Here is a 26936-nt window from a genome sequence, read left to right as displayed (position 1 = left end):
TAACTGGCACACAGTAGACACTCAATAAATGTTTCTTGACTGAAATAAATCATTTTATGCTTCTCATCCTTACTCTCAACCTTATTACAAGGGTACTTCTCCCAGTTCAGGCACAGAAAAGTCAGATAGATTGAACAGTGCATCTAATAAATACCAAAAGAGAGGCCTGCTACCAGAGATTAGACAGGGGGTAAGCTACTCTTCCAGAATGCTCCTTATTTACCCCTGTAGCATCAAAAGCCCACCTAATGTTGAGATGATTCAGGGAATGTTGGTGGGTATTAGAGCTTGACTGTCAAGAGACAAAGGAGGGTCAAGATATCACTCTTGCTTCTTCTAAACAAAGCAGAGAGGTTTGGCTATTAGTTTACTCAGCCTAGTAACACATATTTTACCATTTCTACTTCAAAAAATAATTTGAAGGAGTTTACAATAAAACACATAACAGAAAACCAAAAACATTGTTTAAAAAACAGGATTAAAAGATAGGCTGATTATCCTAGACTAAACTAACTGAATATGAAACTACCTAAATTTGTATTTATGAAAGGCTAAAAACTCTTAAAAACTCAAACATGCCACAATACACAATGCAATTTTTTAAAGAAAATATCCTTGCTATTAAGCATATGAACATTAGCAAAAATGCATATAATAAAAACAAGCCTCGGGGCCGACCCCGTGGCGTAGTGGTTAAGTGCGCGCGCGCTATGCTGCAGTGGCCTGGGGTTCGAAGGTTCGGATCCCGGGTACGGACTGACGCACCGCTTGTCAAGCCACGCTGTGGCGGCGTCCCACATAAAGGAGAGGAGGATGGGCACAGTTGTTAGCCCAGGGCCAATCTTCCTCAGCAAAAAGAGGAGGATCGGCGATGAATGTTAGCTCAGGGCTGATCTTCTTCACACACACACACACAAAAACCACTAATTCCATTGAATTTCATTCATAGTTCTATAGAGATAGATAGAGATCTCTATGATCCGTGGATATCTAAGCACATCCAAGTTCCTTTCACCCCAGAGCTCCCCTTCCAACTAGCTGAGGTTTAAACTTCCAAGGGCTATCCATTCTTTTCCCTTTTATTTGCAAAGTACTGCCAGCTTAGTTTGTGGGATATTATGTATAAGGAAGTCAAATGCCCTTTTTTAGGTTCTCAAAAATTCAGATTTGCACAATACTAAATTGAATTCAATGCCAGGATAAGCAATTCAACCTACTTAATAAATTAGTCTTAGTTGTATAAGCCCTTGTCAGGAAAAATAGTAAGTTTAGAGCTCTAAATCCATTTTACCTCCATGTATACTTGTAATTTCATTTTTAGACCTATCAATGTCAAATCTATCTACAATCATTTGGAGTGATTATCTGATCTGAGGGTACAAAGTAATAGAGATTTTCAGGACTCCAATGCTGCACACTGCTCAAGCCATTTTCCATATTTTAAACCACTCAGTAATTTCAGACAAAATAAACACCATTTAAATATATCTAATTGACGCTATGCACCTAGTAACAAAATAACATAGATCTGTATGTGCTAATGTAGAATTATCTCCAAGATATCTTTTAAGAGAGGAAAGCAAGCCACAGAAATATAATCTGATTTGTATAAAGTTTTTAAAAGGTATATGTATGTGTTTATGTGTCATATCTATATATCTATATCTATCTATATACATAAATCTTTTCTGGAAGGACTAAAGAAACTTTCTAGTGGCCATCATTGAAAAGAAGTATGAGGGTAAAGGCACTTGTACTTTTCAATATTTTTATCATGTTCATTTATTATTTTCTCTTTATTTTAAAATAAATGTACCTCGTCATAATTCATGCTTCAATTACTTATTAAGTCCCTGATCACGACAAAATAAATCCTAAAGTATTACCTTATTAGATTCCTCAAGCTCTTGAACCAATGAATTTAAGTTAATTTCTGATTCTGAAAAATAAGAATATTGAAAGTAAATACCTAAGCATCTAAAAAAATATATCAATGAATAATCATGAAACATAAGCTGCTACAGCAGACACTTTAACTAGTGTTACATTTAGGAAAAAGAATTTTGACAGGACTAAAAGCACACAGCACTCAGCTGCTAATTCTATCACCAAGGGTAATGTTTCTGAAAAAGCCACTTTCAACACTCAGGGTAAAAATGAATGACATATGCTAAAAATAGCAAAAAAATTATGGCTTAACTTCAAAGAGAAGAAGCTAGTACCTTTCTGGTCCACTTCATAATGTAGAGGCACCACTTATTGCTATTTTCTACCCATCTTGTTTCATACAGAAAAGGGCAGAATATTTCATCTAACTCACTTAAAACCCAGATGTGACAAACAACCATATATTGCTCTCAGAGCAAGAATGAAGCACCAATCTAACGCCTGCTTAAGATCACTCCCCAGGAGTCACCTATCCCAAACTTGCAAGCTCATGGCAGAATGTACTAGACTATGAGAGTTCATAAACAATACAGAACAAAATTTCCAGCTCTACAATTTCCTGTGAAATTTCTTAATTTGCTGATAAAGCTAATTTGCTGATAAAGCTAGTTTGGTTTTTTTTGAGCAGTCCATTTTCCAATATTAGTTTAAAAGTAAATGAATGCAAAAAAACCTATTTTTAATAGTAAATTACTATATTGGGCCAGCCCCGTGGCTTAGCGGTTAAGTGAGCGTGCTCCGCTTCTGGTGGCCCGGGTTCAGATCCCGGGCGCGCAGCGACGCACTGCTTCTCTGGCCGTGCTGAGGCCGCGTCCCACATACAGCAACTAGAAGGACGTGCAGCTATGACATACAACTATCTACTGGGGCTTTAGGGGAAAAAATAAATAAATAAATAAAATTAAAAAAATAAATAGTAAATTACTACAAAACCATACAAATGGTAAAATATTAAATATGTTACCTAGATCAAAGAATTTTATGGTCACTACACTGCATAAATCTCTTATACTTACCAACCTTCTTTTATCCATTTATAACATAAACACAGGTAAAATACATCTACTTACCATTTTCTCTCTTTTTTAACTCTTCCTGGGTTTTGATTAATTCTTCTTTGGTTTTAGCTAATTCAGCTTTAACTTGATTAAACTTTAGTTCTAAACAAGCAATAGCTTCCTGGGGGTCAGCAAGAGATGCAATATATAAGTGAGCAATTTCAGCCTGTTTCTTAATATCAGTGACATCATCTTGAAGAGAATCAATAATATCTTCAATTCCTACATAAATATGTGCTTCCTAAAATAGTAAAAACCACATGTCTAATGTTAACAGTGGCTTTCACTCTTACGGTGTGGTACCATCTGATTTAGACAGTTTTAAAAACACATAGCAAAAAAATTCACAAACTGAAATATTTTTAAATAAACTATATCAAAGTATCTCCAACTATGGAAAAGTTGTGTTCCATTTGTCATTTTCTGTTTTATGAAACATGAGACATATTTCCCCATAAAAACAATGTCATAAACTGTGGTAAGTTATTATACAACAATTAGAACTATCTAGTTCAGGTATACTTTCAGTAATATTATAATGAGCCTTAAAAGGCTTTGTTGGGACAATCAAGCAAACAAACCTCCATTTTCACAACTCAGATCTAGACCCAAACCAGGTCAGGTACACCTAATGATAGTTCTACAGCAAGAGCCTGGATATCATCATCCCATGCCCCTGAATTGAGGAATTAAAAAACAAACAACAATCCCAAAAAGACGTGATCAATATTAGCTTCAGTGATAGCAGCAGGAAAGGATAATGTTTCTCAAGAGTAGAGAATGGTCAGTCAGCAAGGAAAAGCAATCCTTTTTATCTATAAACATTTTTGTTTTAATCAAAGCAGTAAGTAAATGACCCCCTAGGTCCCTTATACCTATAAACTTAAGTTTAAGACAAATCTGAGAGGGGTATCCCATAATCAGACAGGAAAGAATCTATCTACCTATAATCAATACAATGACTCAAGCAACACCAAAATGAGAGAGAGATATAACAGAGATAAAAATTTTTCCAAGTCCAAAAGCTATATTTAAATTATTTGTGCTTACATTCCTAACAAAGCATCCTTAATTGTAATAAAGCTACATAGTAAGTGTTTTTTAATTCTAAAGTATATCAATGTTTCTCATCATTGATGTGGAACACTAAACCCTGGTATCAACAACCTCACTGGATTTAATATTTCAGTTAACATACTTCGGTTTCAACTTTCATGGCACGATCTTCATTCATTGGTTCTTCCTGAGTCTCACATTTACCAACCAAATCCTTGAAGATAGCCAAACGACATTCAGCATTTTCTTCTATCATTTCTCGTTCCTGAAGGAGAGTTTCCCTTCATAACACAAATTAATCCCATTAAGAAACAGAAAAAGCACTATTTTATGTTTTTGTTTTAAATTTCTAAGATTAAGTATATTATAAATTCAAAGCATATTTAAATAATCATTCATGTATAATTCAGAATCCATGGGGATTAGTAACAGGTATTTTCAAGACTATATAAAGAAGAGGTCAGAATTCAGAAGCCACCTAAAATAAAATAAGTAAATAAAAAAAAATTCAATAATAAGTAAATAAAATTCTCAATTTTTATCAGGACATGAAAAAAATAACTTACTTAAAGTCAGCTTCACGTTGAGCGAAATATTGAGTAAACTCCTGTGTAACTTCTTCACGAATTTTAAATTCCAATGTTAACTTTTCTTTTCTTTCATGTATCAGTTTTCTTTTCAAGTCTTCTATTAAATCCAACAGTTTCTAAAACATATAAATATTAAAATTCTAATAAAAGAACAAATACATCCCAAGAGAAATATTATCCAAGTCTTCAAAAGTAAAATTCTTTTCATCTAGTCAATTATAATTATGCATCCTTTTAACAGCAATAATATTCTCACTGAAAATTATGCATTTACAGAGATTCATTAATCTGAAAAATCATTACATTTTAGAAACAGACTTATAGTAACTCAAATGTCTTGCTATTTAGCTACCACACTAAGAAAGAAAAAGAAAATGTGAGCATCTATTATTCAAGAGGAACTACTTTGTGGAATTTATATTTGATTTCATTCAATCCACACAACCTTCTGTGAGCTTGGTAGCAGCATCCCTATTTCGTGGGTGGGGAAAGTAAGGACCAGGTCTGTGGTAAATGTTTAAGGTTGAGCTTTAAATTAGTCTATCAAAATCTAAAGCCTAAGTGTTACATAGATTAATTACTAAGAACCTCAAACACTTTCCAAAATGATAAAGAGAGGTGTTACATAAACTTATCTTATTGGGCTTTTATAATCCAAATGTGAGCAACAACTCTATAGCCTTTGAAAACACATAATCACATAATATGGAAAATGAATAAAGCAATTAACACTTGATATGGTCAGTATAGATTCATAATAAAATAAATTATAGCATTAAGAAAACAACCTGATATTCTAAGGTTTCTGATTAAAGTTTCTCAATAATAAATTAACCAATAAACTCTCTCAAAGCTACAGATCTTTCAATGTCTCAATTTTATATCTGAAAATATTTCTATGCATATCCTGACTCTGAAATTCCACTTCTAAGAACTTACACTGAGAATATAATTATATAACAGGACCCAGTGTTTTGGCTATAAGAATGGTTATCACAGCATTGTTATTTTGTGGTAGTGGCTGTATCTAAATAAAGAAAAAGTAAAACTCAACTCAAAAGTCAAACATAAGAGACTGGTTCAATTATGGATCCATCTTATAGTAAACTACTGTAAGGAATAATGATGACAAATTAACAATACACACTTTTCATAATTTATTTTTAAATGAAGAAAATCAGTAATGTATAGTAAAAATCCATGGCAGATTATAGAGAGATCTTTATATTTAATTGTCTTCCTCCTTTTCTTTTTCCAGATTCCACCATGATTACACAATACTTTTATATTTTTAAACAACCACACACTTTCCCACTGTTTAAAACAATAAATAGTAACTACTGAACAAGAAATGTGGGAGACTTAAGAGAATTCTGCATGAATGTAGGAATACCTTGGGATATTGGTTTATTTTAATAATGCTCAACAACAATTAGTTTTCTATCATTGTTAGCATCTGATAAAGTCTTTGCTGAAAAAAATTCTAATTGATTATTCTAGCTAAATGAATTGTAAGTATAAACATGCTAATATCAATATATTTCATAATGATTTTTAATACTCCCAATCCTCCAATGCTAACATAAAGCATGCAAAGCCTAACCATTTTCATTTTTAAAAGTTAAATATTAGAAAAAACTTGGACAAACTTTTTATTTTAAAGTACCTAGTCAATGTTATAAGATACGCATTTACACTATGTAATACATTATAAACTGTAGTATTACTTTTCCTTAGTAAATTCAGAAATTTTACTAACATTTCACGTTTAATCAACATTATATGTAAACTTCAGCTTTGAGAAGATCAGTACAAAAATAGGACTGTTAATAGATTCTTCTGTCACTGATGGAATTACTACATTACAGAGACCCAAAGTAAACAAGATCCAATCACACACTGAGCAGATAAACTGGGACTCATAGCATCTGACACTTTCATTCTCATTTCCAAACAACACGGGTGCAACGATGGCTTTCACGGACTCTGAAGTAAATTATTAAAATGAGAATATTTAACCCAATATGTTATCCATCTACTTGGACTTCTACAGTCCAAAAGAGTACTATGATGTGAGATGAGTCCACACCATTAAAGCACACGCATGAGCACACAGTTACCAATGTTCTTAGAACACTGGTAAGAAGACTCCATGTATACATACGTAATTATGGCCAGTTAATGAGGGGAACTGGTATTGTGGACATTATTTAAATTTCAGGATTGATACAACTTAAACATACGTATGAACTGTATTTGGACAGAGGCTAAAAGATTTAACCACTGTAAAATCTTACTTATTTACCATAAAAATAAGACAACCAAGCAATTCTTGTTTTTGAAGAAACAGAATAATTGGTACTGGGAAGGCATTTTGAGCACTTGTACTTAAGACTGCAAAGTGAAAGTCTGGTGGAGTATAATAAAATCATTCGGTGAAAGGATACTGAGCAACAAGATATTCACATGGCCTCAATATATTTTTACAATGAAGAGAGATCTGAAAGACAATACCTTAACCAAGTGAGCAAAACTCAGCATCATCAACAACAGGGAAAGCAGACACCATGTGTCTCCTGATGCGATGCAATGGGAAATTCACAACTTCACCCAAATAAATACTAAGATTGCCTAAAGTGTTAAATCTGAATCATGAGGAAATAATCAGACAAAGCCAGACTGGGGTATTCTACAAGACAACTAGCCTCAACTTTTCAAAATATCTATGCTAGATGAGAGAGACCTAAAGAAACATAGCAATCAAAAGCAATGTGTTAACTCTGGTTGCAGATCAAAAACAAAGTGGTTATAAAGGACATATTGGGACCACTGGAGAAATCTCCATATGGACGGTATAACAGATTATATTATCGTATCAATGCTAAAGTGCTTAGGTATGAAAATTGTCTTGTGATTGATCATGAGGAAAATGTCCACATTCTTAGGAAATATATGCTGTAGTTAGCTGTAAGGTGTCATTATGTCTGCATCTTGTTTTCAAATGGTACAGGCAAAAAAAAATGTGTATTCACAAACTCATGGAGAATTAAAGTAAATACGGTAAAATATTAACAACTAGCAAATCCAGGTGAAGTGTAAATGGGTGTTCACTGTATTCTTCTTTCTGTAGCTTTGAAATTTTTCAAAATACTAAGTTAAGATATAAAAAATCTAGGGCAGCCCCATGGCTTAGCGGTTAAGTGCGCATGCTCCACTACTGGCGGCCCGGGTTCGGATCCCGGGCGCGCACCGATGCACCGCTTCTCCAGCCATGCTGAGGCCACGTCCCACATACAGCAACTAGAAGGATGTGCAACTATGACATACAACTGTCTACTGGGGCTTTGGGGAAAAAAGAGGAGGGGGATTGGCAATGGATGTTAGCTCAGAGCTGGTCTTCTCAGCAAAAAGAGGAGGATTGGCATGGATGTTAGCTCAGGGCTGATCTTCCTCACACACACAAAAAAAGATATAAAAAATCTAGTATATTGTTGAAAAAAATGGAAGAGAGGAAGCCTTAAGAATTGTTAACTCTAACTTAAGAATACTAATAAACCGAGCTTAGAAGTATGAGTTCTTAATACATACTCTCTTCTCCTCGTGGCCAATGAAAGCCTTATCTTCCTCTGTTTTATCTAGATGTTCATCAGCATGTTCAGTTTCCACATTTTGGTTTTCTTCAGCTTCTTCCAGATCCTCAACCAAATCTTCATCTTCCACTAGATCTTCTAGACCACTTTCCCATGAAATTGTGGCTCTTTTTACATTTAATATTTTATCATCTGAATTATTAACGTCTAGTGATACATCTTGAGAAGACTTGACAGGTCCAAATGATTTCTCTTGAGAGGAATTTAAAGCGTCTGGAACACAAACCTGTTAAAATATCCAATGTAATTTTAAAAACAGGAAAGGCAAGAACCGTCCACTAAAAAATGATCTTATAAATTTAAGTCAAAAGACAATTCAAGCCTTTTAAAAAAAATCCTATACAAACATACAAGAAGGAATTAGCATCCTTAAATGAACATTCTGATAAGAAAAAAGCTAATTACACATGTATACTTCAGGTTAAGTTCTTGGTACTATTCCTAGCAGGTGGCTTCCAGATTAGCCACTAAATGAAACGGATGGCAGAGCAGACAATTTGTTGCAAGAATGCTTGTAATCTGTAATGGGTGTTTATTATTAACACTTATTACTGAGATCAATTTAATCCTAGCAGGGGTAACTTTCATACTTTTCCCATGTCCTATTTGGCCAAATATTTACATTTTTAATTTTCAATTATTTCTTAGGTTTACAGTTATAAGTGCAAAATGAATTATCTACTCCAAGAAAAAAAACTGTTAATATTCTAATAATAAGAGGCTTAAGGAATATATTTACTTTTTGTGCAATGGCTGAGAACTTCAACACATTGAGTGTCTCATCATAGGCAAAACAACATTGGCTGATGTTGACAATCATACATATTTTCCCTTTACCATTAAAAAAACTTTGAAAATAGTGGGTCAGTTTACTTTCCCGGAAAGGCACATGCTGTTGAAACCTATGGAAAAAATTTTAGGTTAAAACAAATCTCAGTAAGTCAGAATGCTGATAAATTTTACAAAGAAATAATTAATCTAGCTATCATGGACTTAAATTCTAGGTTAGTGATTAGTTCCACCTGAAACAGTCATTTTCTATTAATATAGTTTTCTTTAAATACTACTACTGCTAATAATAATACTAACAATAACCCACTAGGCAAAATGTAAAGAAAATCACATTGAACTGGGTTGTGTTCTCTAGTGTAAAGCAATTATAAAATGTGCCATGAAGCACCTTAACTAGAAATAATGAAGGCTGATTTATAATTTACTCAGCCTAAAATGCTAATTAACATGGAAACCTATCACATCTAGAAGAATACAATGCATTAGTAAGAATAAACTGGTTTTAGATGCTACACAGCATCACGAGAAAGTTATTATCTACAGTGTCTGTTGATATATATTTGCTATGGAAAATATTGTGCTTACTTGACGAGTCACTCGCATCAATGACATTGTTTTTTATTTCTATCATTTTTTTTAATCCAAGATCTCTTAACTATTTAACCATAATCCACGCATAGTCATTACATAAGCAGGTTAAAAACAAAAAAGAACTAAAACTAGCAAAGTTGGAAGTTTAAATATTTTAATACTTGATATGCTAATAACACTTTCAGTAACACTTACTTTGACTTTTCACTGTTCTTCAAAACATTAATACACTTTCCCAGAGTCAATAAAGAAGTGTTGATGTTCCCAGTCTCTCTTAACCTTTCACCTTCATTCTGTGTCTTCATGCTTCGTTCTGAACCAGCAAGATCACACAAAGACAATCTGAATTAACCAAAAATAAAAAAATAAAAAAACTTAAAAAGTGCTTCAAAACAAAACAATTCAAAATAATTACAATTTAAGGAATGCTTAACTTACTCACTGACTCGCATTACACGAGGTATTTCAGAATCTTCAATCTGTAATATTCTAATAGTGAATATGCTGTGACTAAAAGAAATATACAAAGATTATATGTTATCTTTCATTTTTAATTTCTGCAATCTAAATAGGAGACACATCTAAATCAACATCTATTTAGATCCTAATACTGGCCATAGCTCCAGCACTGCATTTTCCAACTAGCTGCCAGATATTACTTTTTTTTTTTTATTTGGTGAGAAAGATTAGCCCTGAGCTAACATCTGTTGCCAATCCTCCTCTTTTTGCTGAGGAAGATAAGCCCTGGGCTAACATCTGTGCCCATCTTCCTCCACTTTCTATGTGGGACGCCTGCCAGAGCATGACCTGATAAGCAGTGTATAGGTCCGCGCCTGGGATCTGAACCTGCGAATCCTGGTCCGCCAAAGCAGAGTGCACGCACTTAATCACTATACCACCGAGCTGGCCCCTAGCTGCCAGATATTTCAATTCAGTGCTCCACTGTCACCTACACACCCGACTGCCTAAAACCAAATATCTTATCTTCCACTTAGTCCAAAATCCCTCAAATCTATTCCTTCGCTTAACATTCCAACTTCTATTAATGGAATCACTTATAATAAAGTCTCAAATTGCTTGCAAAGATCATATTATTAGTTAAAATGGTATTATGTACAGCTAATCTTCTTTGAATATATACCTAAAGCAAAGAATACATTTGGCCTAGATACAGGCTTATCTAGATCATATAATTTCCTCATACCATAGAGTATAGAGGACAGGGCTCTTTCTCCATTAAGAGAAACCCTGTTTTAAGTATCTCACCACTGGGGCCAGCCCTGTGGCATAGCAGTTAAGTGCACGCGCTCCACTGCTGGCAGCCCGGGTTCGGTTCCCAGGCACCCACCGACACACCATTTGTCAGGCCATGCTGTGGCAGCGTCCCACATAAAGTGGAGGAGAGATGGGCACGAATGTTAGCTCAGGGCCAGTCTTCCTCAGCAAAAAGAGGAGGATTGGCATGGATGTTAGCTCAGGGCTGATCTTCCTCACTAAATAAATAAATAAATAAATATCTCACTGTTTAAACTTATTTCCTTTTGTGTCTCATCCCGTTCAATCCCTTCCATCAAAAACATCCTTCCTTAGCCCCTTGAGATCTTGTCATAACTCAGTATGCACCTAGTGTCTGTGTTCATGGGGTAAGTGGGAAAGACAGAGAAAAATCTACCATCACAGGCAACTCGGAAAATATTGAGCTTATATACGCACATAAACAAAGAGTAAAAATACGTCAGAGACTTCATGCAAACTAGCAAATCTGGTCGGCCCCGTGGCTTAGTGGTTAAGTGAGCGCGCTCCACTGCTGGCGACCCGGGTTCGGATCCCGGGCTCGCACCGACGCGCTGCTTCTCCGGCCATGCTGAGGCCGCGTCCCACATACAGCAACTAGAAGGAGGTGCAGCTATGACACACAACTATCTACTGGGGCTTTGGGGGGAAAAATAAATAAAAAAAAATAAAATCTTTAAAAAAAAAACTAGCAAATCTTACGTTAGAATAAGAAATAGTCCTGATAATCTCATGAGTTCAGTGCTCTTCATTTTACAGAATGTTTTTATGCCTATGAATGAATTCCTTTAACATATCAGAGAACCTACTGCCCACTTTAATCTAAATTAGTTGTATTTAAATTAGCACAGAATACCCTGGGTGCTTCAGGCTTACACCATAGGGTTACTCCTTACCTTCTACTGGAAGCATTGTTCAGTTTTGTGAAGGCGACACTCTGGTGCTTTATTCCTAGTTTTAAAAGTCTATACGCTTCTTTGGAATCAGATACTTGAATCCATTGTAAATCTTTAAATAAAAAATAAAGAGGACATATATCTATTTATAAAAACACAGCATTTCTTGTGCAATGTAATCTCTTTGAAGATGTGTAATCTCTTTTCCCAAAGACATATAATGAACCTTTCTTTTTATATATATTATATATATTTATATATAAAATATATATATTTGGGGCCAGCCCGGTGGTGCAAGCGGTTAAGTGCACGTGCTCCGCTGCGGCGGCCCGGGGTTCGCTGGTTCGGATCCCGGGCGCGCACCAATACACTGCTTGGCAAGCCATGCTGTGGCGGCGTCCCATATAAAGTGGAGGAAGATGGGCACAGATGTTAGCCCAGGGCCGTCTTCCTCAGCAAAAAAAGAGGAGGATTGGCAGATGTTAGCACAGGGCTGATCTCCTCACAAAAAAAAAAAAATATATATATATATATATATTTATAAAATATATATAATCTTTCCACGTTCCTAGTGGAATCAACTCAGCTATTCCGTATTTCACTAGAAAAGAGGTATACAAGAGGATATTATAATGGTTTTCCAGTATTTAAGTTTTATACAAACACACAAAGTTAGTGTTCTTCAACAGAGTCTGCCAAAGAGAAAATTAAAAATAGGTAAGATTCCTTAGAGTTAGACATCCAGAAGAAAAAAAGAAAAAGACAAAATACAGTACAGATTAAACTTACAAAATTACCTAGCTGTGAGACATTACAGATTGCAATTCATTAGTGAATCATGAGATCAAATTCATTGAGTCATAACCAGCACTTTGTAGAAATGATGTAGACTACAGAAAACATCAACATGCATTCCCTACAGTAAAGTTAAGCATAATTAATGAAACTTTGAGTTGTACACATCCATGTATACACAGGCAGGTACTGGGTCATGATGTTATTAATATGTATGTATCTCCTACTCTGAGTAGCAGTTTCAAAAGGTTGGAAAAACACCACTGTGGACGAACAGAAACAATTCCATAGCTCCAAAGTTGGGACACTGTTACAAGGCAGCAGAATAATGTGAATATTAACACACACAGCTTTTCCCATCCCCAAAAATCCAATGAGCAATACTCAAGCAAACACAATACTAACCTACCCCTTAATATTCAGGTTTAATTAACATACTAAAACATACTTCCAAAGCACAAACTTTTCCTATCTTGATGTTAACAATTAATATAAAACTTTTCAATTTCCAGTTTGCCTTCCTATAGCCATAACAAGGCCGAGAAAGGAACTTGAGAACAATAAAATAAAAAATACTCATTAGTATACCTTTTATAAAAGAATAGCCCTTTATATCCTGGGAAAGGCGTAGTATCTTTCTCTTTTGGAACTTAGATGACACAGGAACAAACAAGTCATAAATACATTCATTGTAAATCTCAAAGAAAGAAACCCACACAGAAAATTTTATATTATTATCCATATTCAAGCTAGCTTGTTCACAATCTTTCATGGATTCTTCAAACTCTGGGATATTCAAAGAATTTGTTAAACTTCCTACAAAAAATGAAAACGGATAATCAAAATTAAGCAATTGACTAAAAATGAGACAACAGTACAGAACAAGACTACTGGACTTGAAAAACCAAATATCCTTAAATCTTTTGACCAAAAATGTTATACACTTTTTGGATCAAAGCAGAGTAAGTAATATTTGTATTAACCAAAGTTTGGCTGCTTCTTATCTTTCTTTTCTTTTTGAAACTATGCTCAGGAACCAAATTGAAAGTAAATGTGAAGGACAAAGAAAAACTGTCTCTCTCTTGAATTCAACATGCAAGTTACAACTAGTGAAACGGATATCTGTGATAGTACCTTACAGTGACTGACAATTCACATAGTTATGTACAATTTACCAAGTATTACTGACTATATGATTAAAGAAATTAAATCACTAGGAGTCATTCAAAAATTAAAAGCTTTATGTTAGCCCAGGGCCAATCCTCCTTAGCAAAAAGAGGAGGATTGGCATTGGATGTTAGCTCAGGGCTAAAATAAAGTAAATAAATAAATAAAAGCTTTTCATTGTATTTCATATAACCAACATTTTAAAGCTAAGAGAAAAAGGAAACCTTACCATAAAGAGTATCACAACTGTCATTATGCATAACCACCTAAAAAAGAAAGATGTTTTTAATCTTTATCTTTAATAAAAATCTTTCATCTTTAATAAAAACCATTGTTAAATAACCAGTAGATTATCTATCCAAATAAGTCATCAACCAAACCACAACCTTTCATCAACTCAACTCAATGACCTCCTCTATTAATTTTTTTTCCTAGTTAAATAAAACATTCTCATAATAGGAAATTTGGGAAACTACAGAAGATTATTAAAAAGAATATCATTATACATAATCCCTGCCACTCAGAGGCAATTACTATTAATATTTCAATATATTCCCTTCTATTCTTTTCCCCACTTATTACACTGTAAGCTTTTCTCTCTATAATTAAAAATTATTTGTAAACATTTGGTGGCTGCATAACTGAATAGATGTGAAATGAATTAATTATTCCCCCATTATTGAGCATTTATATTTCTTGCAAAGTTTTGTTGGTAAAAATAACACTAAGATAAACATATTAATATATTATTTTTTCTTCTGCATTCTAATTATTTCCTTAGGATATATACCTAAATCTGAACTGGTGGATGAAAACATAAAAATTTTTTAAGTTCTCACTCTTAATATAATACTGCCAAATTGCTTTCTAGAAACTTCTATAAACAATATATGAAAATGTGTATCTTATTTTTTTAACATTAATAATTTCATAGGCAAAATAATATTTTGTTTTAACTGGATAACTTGTTAGGGAAAAATTTTTTCATTATCAATGACTTTAATTTCCTTTATGAATTATATATGCAATTATCCACCAATCTCCATAATTTTTGTTTAAAATACTATTTTACTTTCAGAAACCATGTCATGGACTCTGAACTTTGAACTCCACTGAGTAACAACTTTTTATTACCTTGAAACACTGATTTCTAAATGTCTTAAAAAAGAAAACCCCATCAATATTTTGAAAATACTTATAAAAACTGTTAATAGTTTTTAACAATCTCGAATAGGATAAATGCCTGAAAACATAACACAAAATCCAGACAGCACAGGAGGAATAAATAAACAACTTCTTTTTTTTTTTTTTTTTTAAGATTTTATTTATTTATTTTTTCCCCCCAAAGCCCCAGTAGATAGTTGTATGTCATAGCTGCACATCCTTCTAGTTGCTGTATGTGGGACGTGGCCTCAGCATGGCCGGAGAAGCGGTGCGTCGGTGCGCACCCAGGATCCGAACCCGGGCCGCCAGCAGCGGAGCGCATGCACTCAACCGCTAAGCCACGGGGCCGGCCCGGCAAGTATAACTTTTAAAAAAAAAAAACTTATTCATGAAAAAACTAATTAAAAAAAAGAAAAAGAGGTAAACACATAACTTAACAGATAACAGACGTGTATTAAGGTAGTAAGAGATTTAAGAGATGTTAAATGAAAGAGTAACTTACAGAACATATGTATATTAAAATCTCATTTTAAAAAAAAAGACTATATCCTACATACAAGGAAAAAGATATGAAGATATATGCAACCATATACATGACTGTGTTTGTATGTGTATATACAGACATATATAGAAAACTCTGTATATAGATTTTGTACCAAGAGAAAAAAATTAAAAAGAAGACCTTCCAATATGTCAATGGTGGTTTTCTCTTCAGGAATGGAATTATAACAAATTTCCACTTTTTATTTTTCACATTCCCTTGTTTAGGTTTTGTGTATACGTATCACTTGCACAATTAAAAAAAGAATTTTTCAAAATCATCACACAAAAAATACAATGCTGCTTCTACAACCACCAAAAAAGATTTCATAACTATTTACATTTGTGATGTTTAAACATTTCTGCTATTTGTACAATATAAAATGAGAAGAGAAGTCTCCAAACAAGCTTTTAATATATTAGTTTTCTCAAAAAAAGAAGACAATCACCACCACGACCACAAAACAGTCCAATATATGCTGAAACAAAGAGCTTATGAAAGGTCATGATTTATATATATTTTACATACTAAAATATTTCATACCTCTTTAATTTGCCGAAGCAATGCACTTTTGCTAGCAATTTCTTCTTTCTCTTGGTCTGGTGATAACCGTAAGTATTCTCTGGATCTATGTGGTTTAAGGTTCATCTTGGTATATAGTCTTTTCTGAAGACTATCAAATAACACATTCAAAGTTCGAGGCAGAATGCCAACATTTTCTTCTGTGCCTGTGAAGAGAATTTTTGTTTTATACTCTCAGAATATTAGGAAAGCGGAAACATTCCTGGACTATCAAGGGTCCTTTTATATTACCAATAGACAAGAGTAAACAGCTAAGACAAAAGTGAGAGAAGTTGAAGGATTACTCAGTTTTCCATCACTTTGGTCTTCATTGTATAACCGACATATTATCAACTATTATTATGAGGCAAAACCTGAAATTTTATATTCAGATCAGGCCATAAGATTTGCAATCACTTATAATCACAAAGTATAACAGTAAAATGAAATATAAAGTGTTTCCCTGGTTACCCATGCTTAATTCACCATGTCACATCAATCCTTTGCTGAACTTTCATTATCATTTAATTCTCTATTACATGGGTAGTTTCACAAATTAATCAAATCAATCTGAATTAAAAGCCATCAGCAATACACATTCAATACACTATTACTATTAAAAATGGAACAAGTGTACTAGGTAATGAAAACATAACTACATGCAAGTATTATGAAAATGAGTGAATATTAGTAAACATAATTACATGCAAGTATTATGAAAATGAGTGAATATTAGTGCTTTTTTCCATTCCAGCAAAAATAAAATAATTTACCTTGAAATGTATATGTTTTTCCTGAATTGGTTAGCCCATAAGTAAAAATTAGCCGACTTTGTCCTTTCAACAGGTCTTTTACTGGCTGCATAATGCAATCCTGGAAGAATTCTTTCTGTGTAGTTTTTGGGCCAAAAACCTAAATAAGAATTTTTTAAAACAAGTTTTTTTAGAAAATTCAAGTCAATATTCACAATGAGTTCCACCCTATCTCTCATGTTTTAAAAAGTAAAAACATTTGTTTTCTAAGATTCATTCTTCAAATAGGAGCCATAGCCCTGATTCCCACAATATACTTAATAGTGTAACTACTGTCAGAAAGTCTTCAAGATAGATATCTGACCCAGCCAATCAAGTTTTCATCTAAAATTTGAAAAGAATATTTCTTAAAAAAAAAGTTTTAAGAACTACACAGTGATTTATTCATCTCCAATTATATATTTACAGATCTGAAATTTGAGTCCTACCCTTGAGAAAAAAATACCAGTGCCTAAGATCTAAGTTCCATAAGCACAAGATGTATATACAGTTCATTATATACAATTATGTAGCAATTTAGCCTAAGCCAAGTCTCTTTTTCTTAAAAGGAAAATCTTCAGTTTCACAGGGCTACTTACTTTGGAAAAACTGAATTTCTGTGCCATCTGTGCAGAGCTTTTCTCACTTAACCGACCAAGGATGCTTTGAGGATCTTTCAGCAGAACAGTCTGTGAGTCCAGAATATACACACAGCCCTAGAGCACACAAATAAACAAATAAAAATAAACCCACAATAAATAAATAAAAGCAATGGTATTGTCTCCATGTAATGGAAGTAAAATATTAAATCCCAATTAGATTCAACACAAACCTCAGACTCACGTTCTTTTTCTGACTGTGTGAATGGTCTTATTCGAAGACAAACCTGGAGATAATCTTTGGATTCCAAACTGTTTGCCTTAAAAAGAAGAAGAAAATAACTGTATTTAAAAAATACAAAATACAGTTTTTCAGAGATCATCTTTTTTTAAAGTGGCTGATTGTTACATAACCTGAGATTATACAGAACCTCTAACCAAACAGTGAGTCTTCTATTTTTAACCATTTTATATGTTTAAAGAAAAACAAATCTATTTTTAAAAAAACAAAATATACCACAAAAGATTCAATTTCCTCTACCTTCTATATTTATACTTGAAGTTTACAATATGCCTTTTTGTCATTAAATCCTAATCTTTAAAATTAATACAAATAGAGCCTGCCCTGACAGCCTAGCAGTTAAAGTTTGGCACACTCTGCTTCAGCAGTCCGGGTTCGGTTCCCAGGCGTGGAACCACACCACTTGTCTGTCAGTAGCCATGCTGTGGCAGCGGCTCACATACAAGAACCAGAAGAACTTACAACTATACACAACTATGTACTGGGGCTTTGCATGGGGGGGAAGGAAGGAAAAAGGAAGAAGATTGACAACAGATGTTAGCTTAGGGAGAATCTTCCCCTGGGGGGAAAAAAAAAGAACTAATACAAATAACAAGGCTCTAAGTCACTAAAACACAGAACATACTAGAATAAATCACAAATAACCAGAATAGTCTACTAATCCAAATACTCAATTCAATCACACATTTAGAATTTTTTTGCTGCTTCTTTGGGGAAGAAATGAGCTTAGTCCATTTTTTTTAAATAATTTTAAAGAAATGTTTTAAATTTTTTTAAAAAGTAAAAAGGAAACAATTACTTGAAAAACACAACTTACCAAAAAAGACACAAGAACTAGAAAATCTGAATAATCCTCTATCTATTAGGGAAATTCAACTTTCATTCAAACAATTAATCCCACACACAAAAAAAATTAATCCAAGCCCTGGTAATTCATTGGTCTCTCTCTCAAACATTAAAAGATATAATCATACAAGTCACAGATTAACTCTTTAAAATTAGAAAGAGAGAACACTTCTCAACTAATTTTGAGTTTGACATAACCTTGACACCACAACCTGAGAGAGATACCCTCAGAAAAAATTACAAAATATGCCTAATAGATAGATGCAAAAATTTCCTAACAAAAATTTTAGCCAATATATAAAATAGGATCATACATCCTGACCAAAAAATGTTTATTCCAGGAGTGCAAGGTCAATTCAGCACTCAAAAATCAATTAGGGTAATTAACTACATTAAAAGAATAAATGAGAAGAAACTTTTATCTCTAATAGATGTAAAAAAAGTATTTGACTGATGACATGCATATTCAAGATCCGTTCATAAGAATTCTTGGCAAACTTGAATAAAATGGAACTTCCTTAACCTGTTAAGGGCATTTACAAAAAACCTACAGCTAACATCATACTTAATGGTGAGAGGCTAAATCTAAAATGAATAACAAGACAGGAATTTCTGCTCTCACTACTTCTGTACTATACTACAAGTTCTAAACAATGTAATCAGGCAAAAAAAAAAAAAAAAGAAAGAAAAGAAAAAAATAAAAGATATCCAGATTGGGAAGGAAGAAATAAAATTGCCTTTATTCACAGACAACATGAACATCTACATAGAAAAATCCAAAAGAATCTACAAAAAAGTTACTAGAACTTTTAAATGAGTTTAGCAATGTAGCATGATACAAGATCAATATGCAAAATCAATTATTTTCCTATATACTGGGAAGAAACAGCCAGAAACTGATTTTAAAAAGCAATACCATTTGCAATAGCATCAAAAATTATGAAATATCTAGGGATAAATCTTACAAAAGATGTAAAAGACCTATACACTGAAAACTACAAAACACTGCTCAGAAAAATTAAAGGGGCTCAAAATAAATGGTGATACACCTTGTTCATCATTTGATAGACTCAATATTGTGAAGATGTCAATTCTTCGAAAACTGATCTACAGATTCAATGCAGTTAGAATCAAAATCCCAGGAGGCTTTTTTTTGTTGCAATTGATAAGCTCATTTAAAAATTCACATATAAATGCAAAGTACCTAGAACAGTCAAAACAATTCCAAAAAAGAAGAAATTTCGTGGACAAACACTACCTGATTTCAACACTTACTTTAAAGCTACAGTAATCAAAACTGTGGGGTACTGGCAGAAAGACAAATAGATAGGAAAACAGACCAGAATATTCACAAATAAACGTCTACATATAAGGACATCTGATTTATGACAAAGGTGCAAAGGAAATGCAGTACAGAAAGGACAGCTTTTTCAACAAATTGTGCTAGAACAATTGGATATCTATATGCAAAAAAAAGAAGAATTTGGATACACATCTCACATTGCATATAAAAAGTAATTCAAAACGGATCACAGACCTAAATGTAAAACTAAAACTATAAAACTTCTAAAAGAAAACATAGAATAAAATCTTTGTGGCCTTGAGTTAGGCAAAGATTCCTTATATGACACCAAAAGCACAATCCATAATAGAACAAATTGATTTAATGGACTTCATCAAAATTAAAAACTTCTCTTCAAAAAACACTGTTAAGGGATGAAAAGACAAGCTATAGATCGGGAGAAAATATTTGCAAAGGATATAGCTGATAAACAGATGTATCTGGAAAAACTATAAGGAACACTTAAAATAACAAGAAAACAACCCAATTTTTTTTAAATGGGCAAAAGATTTAAATTGACACTTCACCAAAGAAGATACACAAATGGCAAATATGCACATGAAAACATATTCAACATCTTTAGTCATTAGGTAAATAAAAATACCAATTTGATACCAACACATACCTATTAGAATGGCTAAAATAAAACTATGCAGACTAGCCAATATAAAATTGAAAGAGAAGAACAAAGTTGGAGGACTGACAATCCAACTTCAAGACATACTATAAAGAAAGTGTAGTATTGGCAAAAGAAAAGAATCCATCAATGGAACAGAAGAGAGAGCCCAGAAGTGGATCCACATGAATACAGTCAACAGACCTTTGACAAGAAGCAAAGGCATTCAACGGAGCAAAGACAGTCTTTTCAACAAATGGTGCTGGAACAACTGGACATCCACATGCAAAAGAATTCATCTAGACACAGACCTTATTAAACACAAAAATTAACTCAAAATGGATACAAATCTAAATGTAAAATGCAAAACTATTAAACTCCTAGAAAATCTAGATGACCCTGGCTTTGGCAATGACTTCTTAGATTCAACACAGAAAGCATGATCTGTGAAAGAAATAATTGATAAGCTGGACCTCATTAACATTAAAAATTTCTGCTCTGGGGGCCGGCCCGGTGGCGCAAGCGGTTAAGTGTGCGCGCTCCACTGCGGCGGCCCGGGGTTCGCTGGTTCAGATCCCGGGCGCGCACCGACGCACTGCTTGGTAAGCCATGCTGTGGCGGCGTCCCATATAAAGTGGAGGAAGATAGGCACAGATGTTAGCCCAGGGCCGTCTTCCTCAGCAAAAAGAAAAGAGAAGGCTTGGCGGATGTTAGCTCAGGGCTGATCTCCTCACAAAAAAAAAAAAAAAATTTCTGCTCTGTAAAAGACACTGTCAAGAGAATGAAAAGATAAGCCACAGACTGGGAGAAAATAGGTGGAAAAGACATATCAAATAAAGGACTTTTATCCAAAATATACAAAGAACTCCTAAAACTCAACAATAAGAATATAAACAACCTGATTAAAAAGATGGGCCAAAGACCTTAACAGACACCTCACCAAAGAAAATATACAGATGGCAAATAAGTATATGAAAAGATGCTCCACATCATGTCATCAAGGAAATGCAAATTAAAACAACGAGATACCACTACACACCTATCAGAATGGCCAAAATCTGGAACACTGACACCAAATGCTGGCAAGGATGTGGAGAGCAATAAGAACTCTCATTCACTGCTGGTGGGAATGCAAAACGGTACAGCCACTTTGGAAAACAATTTAGCAGTTTCTTACAAAACTAAACATAATCTTGCCATATGATCCAGCAATTGTGCTCCTTGGTATTTACCCAAAAAAACTGAAAAGTTATGTCCACACAAAAACCTGCACACAGATGTTTATTGCAGCTTTATTCACAATTGCCAAAACCTGGAAACAATCAAGATATCCTTCAGTAGGTGAATGGATAAATAAACTGTAGTACATCCAGACAATGGAATATATTCGGTTCTAAAAAGAAATGAACTATCAAGCCATGAAAAGACATGGAAGAACCTTAAATGCACATTACTAAGTGAAAGAAGCCAATCTGAAAAGGCTACAAACTGTATGATTCCAACTATGGGACATTCTGGAAAAGGCAAAACTATGGAGACAGTTAAAAAAATCAGTGGTTGGTGGGGGCGGGGAAGGGATGAACAGGTGGGGCATAGAGGATTTTTAGAGTAGTGAAAATACTCTGTACAATACCATAATAGTGGATACATATCATTATACATTTGTCCAAACTCACAGAATGTACAACACCAAGAGCTAACTGTAATGTAAACTATGGACTCTGGGTGATAATGATGTGTCAACGTAGGTTTATCAACTGTAACAAATGTACCACTCTAGTGGGGGATGCTGATAATGGGGGAAGCTATGCATGTGTAGGGGTAGAGGATATATGAGAAATCTCTGTACCTTCTGCTCAATTTTGCTGTGAACATAAAACTGCTCTAAAAAATAAAGTCTAGAGGCCGACCCAGTGGTGTAGGGGTTGGGTTCACATGCTCCGCTTCAGCAGCCCGGAGTTCACAGGTTCAGATCCCGGGTGCGGACCAACACACCAGTCGTCAAGCCACGCTGTGGTGGCATCCCATAGAAAGTGGAGGAAAATGGGCATGGATGTTAGCCCAGGGCCAATCTTCCTTGGCAAAAAGAGGAGGATTGGCATCAGATGTTAGCTCAGGGCTGATCTTCCTCACAAAAGAAAAAAAAAAAAAGAGGAGGATTGGCATTGGATGTTAGCTCAGGGCTAATCTTCTTCACAAAGAAAACAAATAAATAAGAACTCTCAAACACTGCTGCTGGAAATGTAAAATGCTATTACCACTTTGGAAAAGTTTGGTAGTTTCTTAAAAACGACCCAGCCATTCCATCCCTAGGTATTTATCCAAGAAAAAAAAAAGGAAATATATGTCCAGAAAAAGCTCTGTATACAAATGTTTCTAGAAGCTTTGTTTGAAATAGCCAAAAACTATAACACAAATGTCCATCAGCAAGTGAATGGATAAACAAATTGTGGCATACCCAAACAATGAACAATAAAAAGGAATGACCTATGGATACACACAACATGCATGAAACTCAAAATAATTACACTTAGCAAATGAGACCAGATCCCCTCACCAAAAAAGAGTACATACTTTATGATTCCATTTATATAAAACTCCATCCAGACAGTGCAAACTAATGTATACTAACAGAATCCTGACCAGTGGTTACTTGGAGGTGTGATGGGAGGGTGGGGTTACAAGGAGGCACAAGAAAACTTTTAGTGGTGATAGAGATATTCACTATCTTGATTGTAGTGATGGTGTCATGAGTATATACATATGTCAAAACTTGTCAAAGTCTATACTTCAAATATGTGCAGTTTATGGTATCTTAATACTTCAAAAAAGCCGTTAAAAATATAACTTACAATAGTATCAAATACCATGAAATGTGTACGAACATATTTAACAAGACATAAAAGGCCTCTACATTGAGAAGTACAAAACACTGTTAAGACTTTAAAGACCTATATAAATGGAGAAATATACCATGTTCATGGATTAAAACACTCAACATTATTAAAAAGACAATTCTCTCCAAATTGATTCATAGATTTAATGCAATCCCAGCCAAAAGTCCCAATAGGCTATTTTGCAGAAACTGGTTAAGTCATTTCCAAAATTTACAAATACACAAAAAACCTAGAAAAGCCAAAATATTCCTAAAAAAGAAAAGTTGGAGAATTCACACTACCTGATTTCAAGAATTTTAGCTAAAAAAACAGACAGTGAGGTATAGGCATAAGGACAGACAAATAGGTCAATGGAAGAGAATAATCCAGAAACAGATCTACACATAGATACACAGTCATGTGACTGTCAATAAAGGTACCAAAATAATTTCAATGGGGAAAAGAAAGTCTCTTCAATACATAATGCTGAAATAATTAGATACGGAGGTTAAAAAAAAAAAAAGCTGGACCCCTACATCAACTATACACAAAAACTAATTCAAGATGGATAACAAATATAACCATTAAAATGAAAGCTATAACTGTTTCTATAATTTTATTTATTTATTTTTTCCCCCAAAGCCCCAGTAGATAGTTGTATGTCATAGTTGCACATCCTTCTAGTTGCTGTATGTGGGACGCAGCCTCAGCATGGCCGGAAAAGCGGTACATCAGTGCACACCCGGGATCCGAACCTGGGCCACCAGCAGCGGAGTGCGCGCACTTAACCGCTAAGCCACGGGGCCAGCCCTATAATTGTTTCTAGAAGAAAATGTACAAAAAAATCTTCAGGACCTTGGGCAAAGATTTCTTAGAGAGGACAAAAAATAAATCATAAAAGAAAAAATAGTTAAATTGGACTTCTTTAAAATTAAAAACCTCTAGGGGCCGGCCTGGTGGCGCAAGCGGTTAAGTGCGCGCGCTCCGCTGCGGCGGCCCGGGGTTCGCTGGTTCGGATCCCAGGCGCGCACTGACGCACTGCTTGGCAAGCCATGCTGTGGCGGCGTCCCATATAAAGTGGAGGAAGATGGGCACAGATGTTAGCCCAGGGCCGTCTTCCTCAGCAAAAAAAAAAAAAAAAAAAAAGAGGAGGATTGGCGGATGTTAGCACAGGGCTGATCTCCTCACAAAAAAAATAAATAAATAAAATTAAAAACCTCTGCTAATCAAGACATCATTAATCTGATAAAGGATATGTATCACAATATAAAGAGCTCTCACAAATCAATAATAAGACAACCTAATTTTTTAAATGGAGAAATGATTTGAAGAGACATTTTACAAAAGAAAGTATAGGAATGGCCAACAAATTTGAAAAAGTGCTCATTAGGGAAATGCAAACTAGAACCACAATAAGGTACTACTATACTCCCAAAATTACCAAGTGCTGGCAAAGAGGTAGAAGAACTGGAATCTGCATACATTGCTGGTGCTGATACAGCCACCTTGGAAAACAGTTTAGCAGTTTCTTACGAAGTTAAATATGCACTTGCCATTTGACTCACAATTTCTACTCCTAAGTATTTACTCAAGAGAAACGAAAATACAGGTTCACAGAAAGGCTTGCACAGGAATGTTCAAAGTAGCATTACTTGCAATGGCCGAAAAACGGAAATCATCCAAATGTCCATCAAATTGTAAATGGAAAGGTGGCATATCTGCAGAATAGACTACTACTTAGCAATAAAAAGTAACAAATTATTGATACACGATGCATGATGAATCTCAAAAACATCATGCTAAGTCAGGGGTCAGCAAATTTTTTCTGTAAAGGGCCAGAGAGTTAATATTTTAGGTTCTACAGGCCTACAGTCTCTGTCACAACTACTCATCTCTGCCATTATACTGAAAAGGCAGACCTAGAAAATAAGTAAGCCAATAAGCATGGCTGTCATGTAACAAAACTTTATTTACGGACAGCAAAGGTTGAATTTCATATAATTTTCACATCATGAAACATTATTTTTCTTCAACCATTTAAAAATGTAAAAACCATTCTTACCTTGTAAGCAATACAAAAACAGGCCATTGTTTACCAAACCTTGTGTTAAGTGAAAGAAGGCAGACACAAAAGACTTCATAATGTACGATTCCATTTATATACCAAGAGGTACTTATCCCTTCCTCCCTTCTTTTCTTTCTTTCTTTAATTTAGCTAAAGTAAAAGAGCCTGGCACATGACGGATATTAAATAAGTATTATTCTTTTATTTATGTTCCCTATATCTCACTTTCCCCTTCCATCATTCTTTATAAAATGGGTTAGTCCCTCTTTCTAAGGCATCAAGATTAACACTAGAATATAAATGGACTGAAAACTAAATGTATAAGAAAAAGCCTACAAAGACACACAGCAAACATTATAGTGGTAGTAGGTAGGGTGGTGGACAGACCTTTATTTCTTAAACACTACTGAGTTATTTTGATTTTTAAAAATATGTATTATTTTTTAAACTACAGCTTGCAATTCCAAGGGGCATAGTAGAATATTTTACATTTTTGAGGGAATCACAGCAGTACTTGACACATGCCGAATACCATGAACTATTAGCTCGAGTAGTTCACAGTTTCAACATTAGATGACACTATTTCTTTTGATGATGTCATATTTTTGCAAAGCTGGATTTTCCAGTGGCTGCTGTGATAAGTAAGTACTGCCCCAAAACAATGAGGACTAGAAAATGAGAGCGGCAATGTCTAATCTGATGCTAAAGCTTGAGAAATTGTGCAGTGCCCCAAAGGCACACAAATCCCATTAATAAATAACTGTGGTTATTAAAGAATGAAATTAAATGTTTTTTTTTTATTTAATGTTTTTTTCCAATGGGTACTAGGTTAGGGCATAGATAGTTACTGTTTGGACCTACTACTTGAAAAGGAAATATCATGTATTTAGGACACCAAGAAAAAATTACTGAGATAGAAGGGTGCCTTATACCCATGTTTGGAAAGCTCTGCTCTAGCCATCCCTGTCCCCAAGTGTGTGTGTGCTCACACATTTCCACTCAATCATGATAATCAACATAATACTTTTTTTGTACTTACCTCAGTGCTTGAAGCAACTAAGGAAAATTCACGAGAGAGATCAAGCTTAATGCCATCAAAATTTATTTCCGAAGGCCTTGCAATTGGGTCAGCACTAAAAACATAAGATGGTCTAGGCACCCCATCTTGATGTGAATTAGATTCCATTCTGCAAGAATAACAGTAACTTCTTTAGACAACCTTAACAAATCAGGATGTAAGCCACCCATAGTTTAAAAAAAAGTCTATGAGTCCAACCCACTACTTCTCTCCATATAACTAGATTTCCAGAGAAGACAACATTAGACTGCTTCATCTATAACATGATGATCCATAGAAAAGACAAAAGATCAAATTACTTACAGATTCTGAATCAAATAT

At 34.3% G+C, this 26936-nt stretch overlaps 1 protein-coding gene across 7 annotated transcripts in view; it reads right to left on the bottom strand.

The window, feature by feature from the left end:
- Nucleotides 1–26936, bottom strand: part of KIF20B (kinesin family member 20B) — a 78175-nt gene that overhangs the window by 48710 nt on the left and 2529 nt on the right. For 6 of the 7 annotated variants that reach the window (XM_087432254.1, XM_087432253.1, XM_087432255.1 and 3 more), the window contains 16 exons: nt 26577–26724; nt 17725–17811; nt 17492–17608; nt 16875–17013; nt 16084–16268; nt 14065–14101; nt 13257–13484; nt 11874–11985; nt 10123–10194; nt 9880–10026; nt 9041–9203; nt 8240–8527; nt 4628–4767; nt 4204–4342; nt 3018–3246; nt 1887–1939 (listed from right to left, as the gene is read on the bottom strand). In XM_087432254.1, the coding sequence (XP_087288380.1) occupies nt 1887–1939; nt 3018–3246; nt 4204–4342; nt 4628–4767; nt 8240–8527; nt 9041–9203; nt 9880–10026; nt 10123–10194; nt 11874–11985; nt 13257–13484; nt 14065–14101; nt 16084–16268; nt 16875–17013; nt 17492–17608; nt 17725–17811; nt 26577–26723 (2283 nt within the window). In that variant the 5' untranslated portion in view covers nt 26724. The remainder of the gene's footprint in view (nt 1–1886; nt 1940–3017; nt 3247–4203; nt 4343–4627; nt 4768–8239; nt 8528–9040; nt 9204–9879; nt 10027–10122; nt 10195–11873; nt 11986–13256; nt 13485–14064; nt 14102–16083; nt 16269–16874; nt 17014–17491; nt 17609–17724; nt 17812–26576; nt 26725–26936) is intronic. The other variant, XM_087432258.1, reaches the window with a different exon arrangement.

This window comes from Ceratotherium simum, chromosome 6 (assembly GCF_057802395.1).
Source record: "Ceratotherium simum simum isolate JZ-2026a chromosome 6, ASM5780239v1, whole genome shotgun sequence".
Lineage (NCBI taxonomy): Eukaryota > Metazoa > Chordata > Mammalia > Perissodactyla > Rhinocerotidae > Ceratotherium > Ceratotherium simum.
This window is presented reverse-complemented; position numbering and strand designations above follow the sequence as displayed.